The following is an 11,221-nucleotide window of genomic DNA, read 5'->3' on the forward strand; positions in this document are numbered from 1 at the left end:
ATATATATATATATATATATATATATATATATATATATATATATATATATATATATATATATATATATTCAGGCTGTCCTACAGAGTTCGATCGCCCTACATCGCGTGCGTTAATTGACCAATTTTCTTCCATTAATATCTCGATAATTACCGTAGTAGTTTACAAAGTGCTAAAGGGGATTCTTCCATTCAATTCAACGAGTTTTACCTCGCATACGAACACACTCAAATCCAAACACTCCGTGTAATTAATAGGTAGATACGTAAAACAACAATAAAGTTTCGTCTTTCTTCATAATCTCTTTATTACATTTTTCTTTTCATTGACGTTGGAGATGTATACAGAAAGTTTGATACACGGTTTGACAACGGTTATCAACGCTTGTGTACGAGCGTAAAATTGAACAAAAAATGTTTTTACTATCTTACAAATAACAATTATTCCTCTGTTTCGACCTACAGTAACAATATTAATCTCGTCGCTGTTACAATAGACGAGACGAAAAAAGGGATACGAACAATTCGATCGCAAATGAAAGAGATTGCGTATCGCTCGTGCGAATATATTTGTCGTGTTTTAATCGATCATAATACTCGACTTTTCCAAATGGGCAGTAAAAGAGCAGCACGTGCGGGAACGCGTGCCAAAGAGATTGTTTTTTATGTCATATTGCTACATCGACTATACCGCGAGTTATAGCTTCTCAAAATCGTGGCGTCGACATCAGTTTTCAGCGCGGTACTCGCACTATTGATACGCTGACACTTGCTCTTTCTCTCTTCTAAAGTGAGGTTGTGTAGCTGTAACAAGCTCGTGATCAGAATGGTTGTTGTCTGAACCACAGAGTAGGAACAATGAATCGTGTTTGTTAAGTGCACGTTGCGTTGTATTCCATATTCTGAACTCTCATCACTAAAAACGCCTCCAAAAATGACTTGTAAGCCTTCTTATTGGCTACAGTGATTTACAGCCAATCAGAAGACTTATAAGCCACTTTCAGAACAGCTTTTAGTGATAAAGGAGAGCTCAGAGTATGAGCCACTGTGTCGCAACGCTTAAATCCTCCGGAACCGTCAGCTTCACAAGGCCCGCGGGAATTCCCCAATTTACAAGAAGTTCTTATTGAAACTAGAGTCCTGTCATTGTAATTGTAATAATATAAATATTTGTTGATAGCGCAGATAGAAACATAACATTATACAGGAATAACATAAGAAAGAACACAAGAGTTTTTTAGAAATTGAGGTGAATTCCGTCTCACAAAGTTTTCTTTTGACAGCCCTGAGGCTAAGTGCTGCGAGACAGTCAGTCGCGCGAGGCTTGATCTGAGCCCGAGTCGAAATTTTGATCCTATGTTAAACTTTGAATTCTACACAGCAGTAGGAGCTAAGATAGCAAAGTAGATTTAATTCTAATGATATAATTTACTCCTACTTTGACCCTAATGTTGTCTGAAATTTCCGCTTTCGCTTTCTTTAGCATCAAAGTAGATTGCATAATAGTAGGATTTTAGGAAGTAAAGTAGGTTCAGTTGCGAACCTCTATTGAACCTTTAGCTTCTACATAGAATATATGTATTTTATAGAATTCAAGGTTCAACATAGGGTCAAAATTTCGACTCGGAAATGAGTGTCAATATCGTCAAAATAGGTTTCACCTAGGTTGTAGATTATCTAAGTAGGCTTAAAGATATTTTTAAGAGCGTCAAAATAGCGTCAAAATTTTTACAAAGTAGAGTTAAAGGTTCAAAAGAGAAGTTAATGAGTATCAAAGTAGATTTTACCTAGGCTATAAACCGTCTAAGTAGGAGTAAACTATCCTTACTATAATAGCGTCAAAGTAGCATCAAAATTTCGACTCGGGAGATCTCGCCGCGACCGCTATGTGCGTGAGGTATCACTGCTCAAAATAACTCCGCAGAACGCAGCTATTTTTCATTCACGCGTCGCGACCTCAAGCGCAGCAAAGGGTTAGAGCTGGTCGAATCGATACAAACGTCAATAACTCCGTTTGTACATGTCGTAGCGAGCTGAAACGAAAACCTTTGGAAAGAGGACATCACTGCGCTTCCGAGGACGTCGTCCTGCTGTGAAGCAAACAGTATTATTATAAGAACGAAAGATATCTTACGTTCGCGTTAAAGTGAACATTAAATCCATATTGAAAACGGGAAAGTTCTCGACTTGTATTTGCGATGCAGAGCGTCAATTTTACGATTTCAACAGGTGAAAATTGCAATTTAAAAGAAAAGCGAAATAATAGTGAGCTGCAGCTAATAACACAAGCCCACAATTTAAAAAAAGTTGTCTGTGTTGGGGGTCTGACTAGGTGTACTATACGTATTTTGGGCTGCTGAATCCAAATCCGGCGTCAGATTTGCTCCATCACCCTTGAGTTTCCCGGAAAATCGAGGAAATCGTGAAAAGGAGCAGATATCCAGATTTTTATGGAGACATGTATTCAAAAAGAATTCTAGAGTGACAAATAACCCCATAACCCCACAACCAACGTCGAAAATACATTATGTACTTCAACATGGAAAACGAATCATTCTACACGAAATCCCCTTACGGGGCAGTTGTCATCGTCTCCAACATCCTCTGAAGTAGCAGGATTTATCTGATCGACGATCATATATTGTAGAATTGATATTTCGAGTAGAAAAAAGATTCCATCTCGTGGACAATAACATGAATGTTAGACCATGATATGACCATGATAGGGCACGCACAGATTAAATTTTCTAATCTATGCGATGTTAAAGGATTGATGGGTGAACTAAAACCGAATATGTATAATGGTATATGGGTTATTGGGTTGTTCTAGTCATCAGATGTTAAAGTACATAATGTATTTTCAACGTTGGTTGTGGGGTTATAGGGTTATTCATCACTCTAGAATTTTTTTTGAATACATGTCTGCGTAAAAATCTGGATATCTGCTCCTTTTCACGATTTCCTCGATTTTCCGGGGAACTCAAGGGTGATGGAGCAAATCTGACACCGGATTTGGATTCAGCAGCCCAAAATACGTATAGTACACCTAGTCAGACCCCCAGCACAGACAACTTTTTGTAAATTGTGGGCCTGTGTAATGAAAGGCTGACTTTGTTTCAGATATAAAAAGCGTCCGGATTTGAATGTCCAAAAGTGCAGGCAGGGCTCTTTGCATTATATAGAAAATCTCTCAACCAATTTACAAACAAGCACGCTAATTTTTAAGATCATATTGGAAGAAACTTGGTCAATCAAATGTTGCAAAATATTTAAGCAGAGGAATTTTATGTTCAGCTTAATGAGTTCTGTCTGTATGTGCGAACGGTCGGACACCTAGATCCAGACACATACATATACATATGCTTTTTGCAATCGTTCATTTTTCCACGAGAACTTTTCGCACGAGGGACAATCGATCCGAATCGGCGCCACTCGAATCGGCCCGATGCGGTAAACTTTAGTTTCCACGGCAAAGTGCACTTCGCGTCCCCCCGTCCCAAGCCGTCCCGCTTAATTACTCATTCGGAAAGTTCGTGAAACTCCCTTTAAGCAAGTTCTCCTCCCGCAACGCAGCGACTGGAAGAAGGAGCACGCCGGTGCATCGTCGTCGATATGCGATTACGCGAAATAAACTCGCGCCGATCAAACAAACTCGCAAGGACATTCCGCCGGCACTTCGCTTAATAGTTCGACAATCGCTTCGCCCAAATTTCGCCGATCTTTTCGCCGCGACCGGTCGTTCCCGTTTCCGGGTTTATCTTAATCTCGCCCTCTCTCATTGTCGTCTCATCCGCGCCGGGGCCCGGGAACTAAATGCTCCTCTGCTCGAGACCGTTCAATAACTGAGCAGCTTCGCGACGTTTTCAGACACCGAGAACCCCAAAGTCACCATGTGTCCCACGTCCTTCGAAGTGAGACTCAGCCCGGGCGAGCGAAGCCGTTTGATTTTCTGGCAAGAACCGACGTTCACCGACAACATTGGCGTGGAGCATGTTTATAAAACAAGGGTAAGTTTGCCAAGAGTTTGCTCTCATGCTCTCACAATTAAGTAAGTAATAACCCATCAACTCGTGGACTAATTGCACCAGGGTTGGGAAGTAACGCGCCACTTGCGACTCCATCGCCGTTACAACTCAGACAGCACAAATTCCAAAGAGACGTCTTAATCTGGTAACTGGTACGGTGGAATCTGGAAGATTTCTTTCTTCTTTTTTCCTGGTTGTACTTTTGTCATTTCCTAAATCTCACATTCCCTCAAGATCTTGTGAGATATTGGAATTTAATGAACAATTTTTGAGATATTACAAAGATTTAAAGAGGAAGAAATGCGTGAGGTCTCAGACTCCACTATACCAGTTACGATTCAAACGATATGGGACGTCTAAAAGACGTCTCCAAGACGTTCTTTAGAAAATTGCACAGCCCAGGTTATGTTGTTTTCAGCAATGATCAGGTAACGACGGTTTATTAGTCGCATCAGCAACGATAACGTACTTACTTTTTTGGGCAACGGAAACGAATGTAACGAGCTACTTTTATCGTTGCTTTGTACAGAATACATTCACGCGGGATATGAGGCAGAGAAACATAAAAAAGGGGTCTTAAAAACTCGGTGCAGGAAGTAACGGAAATTGCAACGACTCGTTACCTCCCGTGAGTGAGGATAAAGGTTACGAGTAACGTTTCGAAATGGGCGACGGTAAGGAGTTGCTTTTTAGGAAGCATTCTTTCCCAACCCTGTACATTCGATCTTGAGTGCGGGCCGTCAGAATCGCGAATGTCTCTCATTTTTCGCGAACGTTCGCGAATTTACCGGCTGACGTCGCACACATGAGAGATTCCTTACCTTCCTCCCGGGAGTTCGTAGCTCGTAGTTAATTAAACGTTTACACCGTCGACAATCGAACGTGTGTCAAACTAAGGAAGAGCCTGCGCGAGGACGCCGTCCATTAATTATCCGCCGTTTCACGAAAATGAGGCAGCGTCGCGGTGCCGCGCTTTTCCTCTTCGCGAGGAAATATATATCCGCGCGAAAAACTAACCGGACGATTAATCATTGTCGGCCAACGCCCAGCGGCTTCTTTGTTTCCCTTTTCCCGTCGTTCCTTTTTCACTATTCCGCCGTTTTGCCGCGGAAAGGGTTGTACCATGTACTTTATTAACGTAATAACAGAGATTACCCTGTCCGCGCGATAACCGGCCCGCGGATAATTGGTGGCCCGCGCTCTCGATAGCGCGCGGTTATAAATGGTCTCGGGCATTATGCAGCCTGACGTTCAATCTGATTAGACAAATTGAAACGACTGAGTGGGAGTCGCCTGGCCGATTGTACGAAAAAAAAAAAACGGAAAGGGAAGATCGTTGGTTCGCGCACGGTCCAATTTCAAGGCGCGAAACTTTGAAATTTCGTTTTGGGCGCGCTGCGAGTTCCTTCGTAAAGAACTTCGACTTGCGAACTTACAATCACGTCGGAATTGGTTGATAGGACAGATTTTGCGAGAATATGGCGGATTCAATGGAACAGATTTTCAAACATGTTGAAGCTGGTTTTGAAATCACTGCTTGCTTGAACCTGGAACTTGTTAAAGAACAGTAAAAATAATCGATTTTGCCAACTTATCCCGGCGGCCAAATAGTCCCAGTCTTCTCTATTCACGAAGTAAAGACGCGGTGAAAAACAACTCAACGAAATATGAATCTGAAAAATTTGTAAAAATTTCTCAAAATTCTCTCGTGTGAAATGATATTATAATATAATGTTTCATTAATGTTATCTAAAGTTATTAGCAGTTTGTACATTTTGTATATACCAGTTCATATTTATACTTACACAAGAACATACAAATCACACAGCCGCGTCATGGAAGCCATGCTCTTGCAAACGGTCGAAGTTCGCAGGTCTCTTACTTGGGGGACTCCTTCGGCGGAAACGGCGCGAAGTCGCTCGCAGCGCGATCTCGCGCGGGCGGATGTCCTCCACGAAGGAGGGGAAGGAGAGACCTGCATGCAACCGCGCGAAAAGTTAATTTACGTGTGTGTATATCCGCACAGGGTCCCGGACACGAGATGTATCCCGGCGTTCACAGCGTGCGCTACGTCGCCTCGGACGCAGCCGGAAATCGAGCCGAATGCCATTTCTCGATACACGTGAGAGGTAAATTTACGCCATTGTGTGTGCGTGTGCCGCGAGGAGGTTCCGCGGCGAAATGCCAAACGCCGCCATGGATCTTTTGCAGCGAGAAGATTCCCGTTTTCTCTCCGCTTTTCGCGATTAACTCGTATACACTGAGAGAAAAATTATCTCAAGATCGACAAATATTTCTTTGATGGGTGCCATTAACATATTTATTTAAATCTAAATTCTGTTTATTTAAATCTAATATTGTATTACTTAAATCAGGTAAACAATATTTGATTTAAATAAAGAGAATTTAGATTTAAGTAAATATAGTAGCATGTTAATGGCACCCACATCAAAGAAATGTTTGTTGATCTTAAGATAATTTTTCTCTCAGTGTAGAAAATATTTTTGAGATCTAATTAATTGGGATCCGATTTGCCACAATAATAATGGGACATTTATGCTGATTCTGATCAGAAATACGTTTTAAATACGTGAATCTAACAAGTAAACCTACCCAAAAGTTACACTCCGATTTCTTTCTAATTCGGCACAAATAGAAATACAAAAAATATTTAGGTCATATTTTTTCATTTTGGCTCACTTTAAGTTTCACGGGCAGTTTACTTACCTCTTTTAGTAGGTTTACTTGTATGTGGAAAATTCAGACAGATCCTACTTGATTATTCCCAACGTTCCAAAGATTTTTCCTGTGATTTACATTTCAAACTAAAATTAAACAAAATATATGAAATATCTTGAATATTTACTCGTTCAAGCACGTATGCATACATATATACTTATAAAAAGTAAATACTCAAAGTTTGCGAAAAAAATCATTATAAAGAAGTTGTAATAGAAGGATAATCTATTTTAAGACAAAGTTAGGCATTCTGACTGATTTGGAGTCTGATCTACATTTGGGAAAATATAAGAAATTTCTATGCGGGAACTAACGTAATATGGCTGTCGGTGGCGAGCAATAATTAATCGATCTTTTGTGTTTCGTGTGCTTGCAGAATCCGAGGATGGCCACGACTCCGAGGTGAGAGAACAAAGTCACACACAGCCGCGTCGCGTCGCGCGATTCTCGCTTCCATTTTTTCTCTTCCCTTTCTTCTTCTTCTTCTTCTGTTGCTTCTTCTTCTTCTCTCTTACCTGCTTGTTCTTGACAAAATCTTCTCGCCGACTGTATAACCATAAATTCTCTTTTATTCGACCGCATAAATTCGCTTTATTTCGAGCGCCTGTGTACGCCGCGACGAGATTTCGCTATATCAATTCGAGAGCGACCGAGAGAAAGAGAAAGAGAGAGAGAGAGAGAGAGAGAAAAGAGTGAGAGAGATAGAAATAGAGACGAGGCTCTTCTTCACGCCGAAAATACCGAGATATCAATACTTCTTGCGCCGCGAGCGCGCGTTTGAGGAGAAACCGTTTTATCGCGCGCGAGCCTCGAGTGTCGAGAGCACAAAGGATCCCTTTCCCGAGGATATAACCGTAGATTAAAGCGCGAGGGAAATTCGTGTGAGAGAGCGGGGCCCGATGTACTTATCTGCTCGTTTAGCCGAGATTCTACAGAAGAAAGATGCTGATGTGTCCCGGCAGACCGCCCCAGCCGGTGCCGGCTTCTTCTTACGGGGTGAGTAGACAAGACTGTTCGCGATTACGCGCATAGAGAGCCGGCCGAGAGTGTCCCAACTCGATTTCCAGTGGCAAATACCGAGCGGCTGCTACCTGAGATACACCAGGATCTTCTCCGGCGCTTATCAGAGATACCCGGAGCATCGGCAGAACGGCTATCAAGACTCGGCCAGGGTTCCCTATCGCGAGCTGCCGCCCATCCAAGAGACCCACAGTCGTCCAGTCACTGGCAGAACTTACGACGTTGACGAGCGTAAGTGTTGCGTCGAACCGACCGGCGTGTGTTACAAATTACATGAACGGTATGAACGAACGAAGGACGCGCGGGCCCCCGCGAAGAGCCAGAGAAAAAATCGCCTACACACACACACACGCAGAAAAATATCCAATTCACAGAAAATATTTCTCTCCTGGTAATAGAGTCGATTACTCAATTCACTTTCCTTCTTTTAAGTATAATTGATTGTCTTTCGTAAAGAATATTTTCTTGATAATAGTCTTTAAATGTAGCTATCACACAAATTTGCGGAAAGCTCATTATCATATACCTAGAAGAAGAATTTATCCTCTTTCCAAGAATATCACAAAACTTTATCGAAGAAAAAGCCTGCATCTTATGCAGTAAGTAGACCAAACTTTTGCCTTGATTTAATGTTCTTGATTGAAATGCTAGAACTACTAAAATTCAAAAAGCATCTTGAATGTATTTCATTTTATTGAATTTTTAGTACTTTTATTGCATATATTTCTCGGTATTTTTATTTTTAAAGAATTTTCTGAATGTACATTTTTTTCACTTTGATGCTTACGGTGAGAGGTAACCGATGGTGGATTTGCGGATGTATAAACTTACGAAATACATGAGACGTAACTCGTAACACTTGCACGAATGCAGTGTGTAGTTTTTTGAGTGCGAAAGATGTAGCGATGTATGTGCAAATTGTTCTCTCTCTTGGCACATACATGGAAACGTACATTTTTTTCTGGCGACAGAAACGTTTAATTATAATTTGCTTTCGCTCGAGTGAATTGGATAGGCAAAGTTGAGCGACAGTTCCGATGAATTCGATGAAAACGACGAAATCCCCGGGCACTCCGAAGTCGCCGAGGTGTAAATAACGTTTCGCGAAATCATGCCGAAAGTTGACTATCCCGTTTTTGGTTTATCGCGTAACCCAATTGGTCCATGCTATCATGAGATATATATGACATCCAAAAACCAGTGCGGAGGCACTACGTGTGTGTGTGTGTGTGTGTGTGTGTACTGCATACATATGTACACACAACATCATGGATGCTCGAACATTTACTAGATCGAGAGAGTTATACGATTTTCAGCTTTACACACAACGCTTGAGATTGAAAATTGCATAAGCAACTCCAGTTACAATGACGGAGTTACAACGGCTTCAATTATAACGGCTGCGTTCAACAGAAAAAGCGGCTTTGCGACTGTTGCACAATTTGTGAATCTGATTGGGTCTTCTTAATCTTGGCTGGATTTAAGAGTACACACCAGTCAGATTCACGAATCTTACGCTGAGTGAAATTATCCGGTCCAAAATTAACAAACGGATATATCAATTTTTATATCCGATTAGGATATCCGATTAAATGGATACTTCCGATCATAATGGCATTTTATTAGATAAACCGATGAAAAAATAATGAACCGATATCCCTCATCGGATGTTTACTGATTGCATACAAAAATTTACCGGTATTTTCGTCGGAAATATCCGTTTGTTAATTTTTTATCGGATAATTTCTCTCAGTGTACGACAGTTGTGAGGTAACTTTCTTCGCTGAACGCAGTCAGTGCTCTCCACCTTACCCGTACAGGTGTAAGGCCGTAAACTCTCGACCGAGGGAATATTCGGGCGTCCGTGCACTGAGAGAAAAATGTATGATATTTGGAACTATAATGGCATAGTAAAAAGATTATAGTTAGGAATATAATTTTTATAGTAAATGTGACCATAATATTTGTAAGATTTACAATATAAGCATAGTATAACTGACCCGTGTAAAATTTTTACCAAGAATTATAATTATTTGAAATAAAAAATATAGTAAGGCAGCAAATATTGAATGGTAAGAGAAATTAACTATTTTATATAGTCAATACAATTGAAATATTAGGCAAATATACTATATTCCCAAAAGATGCTTTACTATATATATAGAGTAATAAGATGGTGACTATAAATCTGTGTTCATTCTACTATATCTTCATGTTTAGATGAACTATAAATATATGTTTGAGGCCAAAACGAACTATAAAATATAGTGAGATTATAGTTATTCCAACTATTTTTTTCTCTCAGTGTGAGGCCGTGTGTGTACACACGCACGCACATACACACGCGCATGCACAGACAAGCGATAAAAAAATAAAAAAGGAAAAACGACGTCGACCAAAGCGGAGAGCCGGGACGTGAACCAACGTGAACCGCGAGCGACAATTTGGCCGGCGATCCGAATAGAGCCGCGGGAGGAGGAAATCGGAAAAAAAGGCGAAACGAAGCGAGAATATCAGCGATTGTTCCATTATGGAAGGCGCACTTGATGGCAGCCCGCGACCCGACTGCGCCATCGATCGCCCGAGAATTCACGGCCCGCGATCGGCGCTCTGACATGACGGCGCGTGGATGACGCGAGGCCGATTCGCAACACGACGACCACGGGATCGGCAAGCAAGCGAGAGCGGAATATGTTCGACCTGCTGGCGCCGGGGAACCTCGTCTTAACCTTGCAATCGAAGCCACCCTTCGTGCTCGAGAGCGCCTTCGCCGTCGCCTTGACGGTGCTGTTGGCGGCGCCGTTGATCGCGCGCGTCTACCTCCTGTTCGTACGTACTCTCTTCGGATAAATCGCTCCAGCACCCGCCGCTCGACGGACCTCCAGTTTTCGCGGCGGGGAGGGAGGGAGGGAAAAGTAACCGTGGAGTCAATGAGAGAGGATGAGGAAAAGAGAGGAAGAAAAACGCGCCAGCATCTCGGCTCGCGACGTCGCGAGTGCATTCCGAATCGATCACTTCGCTCGTGCTAGCACAGGCCAATTGCACGGCGAACGATATAATATTCATATTTGCGTTACGCTCGCAACATTTCCTTCGGCAAACAACGATAGCACTCGCGTTTTTGTATCGCGCGCGGCGCGCCGCATTGTCGATGCGTTATCTGGGAAAATGTTCGGTAGGCGCGCGCTCTCTGAAATGGGTTAGCTATCGATAACTCCAGCTGTACACGCTTCCGCGGTGTTTGAACGGAAGTGCCGCTGGACTGTAAATTTTCCAATTTCTTTCGGCCCGGCCGTGATATAACGCTCGCGTTTATAATACAATGGCGGCGCCGCGGAACCGCGATCCCATTGAAACCCGCGACGCTCGCGAGTCAGTAGAGAGAGAGAGAGAGAGAGAGAGAGAGAGAGAGAGAGAGAGAGAGAGAGAGAGAGAGAGAG

At 42.2% G+C, this 11,221-nt stretch overlaps 2 protein-coding genes across 2 annotated transcripts in view; both read left to right on the plus strand.

Moving 5' to 3' along the window:
• Positions 1-11,221, plus strand: part of LOC116854030 (fibrillin-2-like) — a 79,646-nt gene that overhangs the window by 56,833 nt on the left and 11,592 nt on the right. Inside the window, exons 17-21 of the mRNA XM_032835495.1 lie at positions 3,865-4,004; positions 6,049-6,151; positions 7,138-7,163; positions 7,683-7,757; positions 7,829-8,012. Of these exons, the coding sequence (XP_032691386.1) occupies positions 3,865-4,004; positions 6,049-6,151; positions 7,138-7,163; positions 7,683-7,757; positions 7,829-8,012 (528 nt within the window). The remainder of the gene's footprint in view (positions 1-3,864; positions 4,005-6,048; positions 6,152-7,137; positions 7,164-7,682; positions 7,758-7,828; positions 8,013-11,221) is intronic.
• LOC116854028 (nucleolar and coiled-body phosphoprotein 1-like) overlaps positions 10,160-11,221 on the plus strand; it is a 10,509-nt gene continuing 9,447 nt past the window's right edge. Inside the window, exon 1 of the mRNA XM_032835492.1 lies at positions 10,160-10,610. Within this exon, the coding sequence (XP_032691383.1) occupies positions 10,473-10,610 (138 nt within the window). The 5' untranslated portion in view covers positions 10,160-10,472. The remainder of the gene's footprint in view (positions 10,611-11,221) is intronic.

The sequence above is a fragment of the Odontomachus brunneus genome, unplaced genomic scaffold (assembly GCF_010583005.1).
Source record: "Odontomachus brunneus isolate Ranch 3 - 2012 unplaced genomic scaffold, Obru_v1 Obru_scaffold_007, whole genome shotgun sequence".
In the NCBI taxonomy this organism is placed as follows: domain Eukaryota; kingdom Metazoa; phylum Arthropoda; class Insecta; order Hymenoptera; family Formicidae; genus Odontomachus; species Odontomachus brunneus.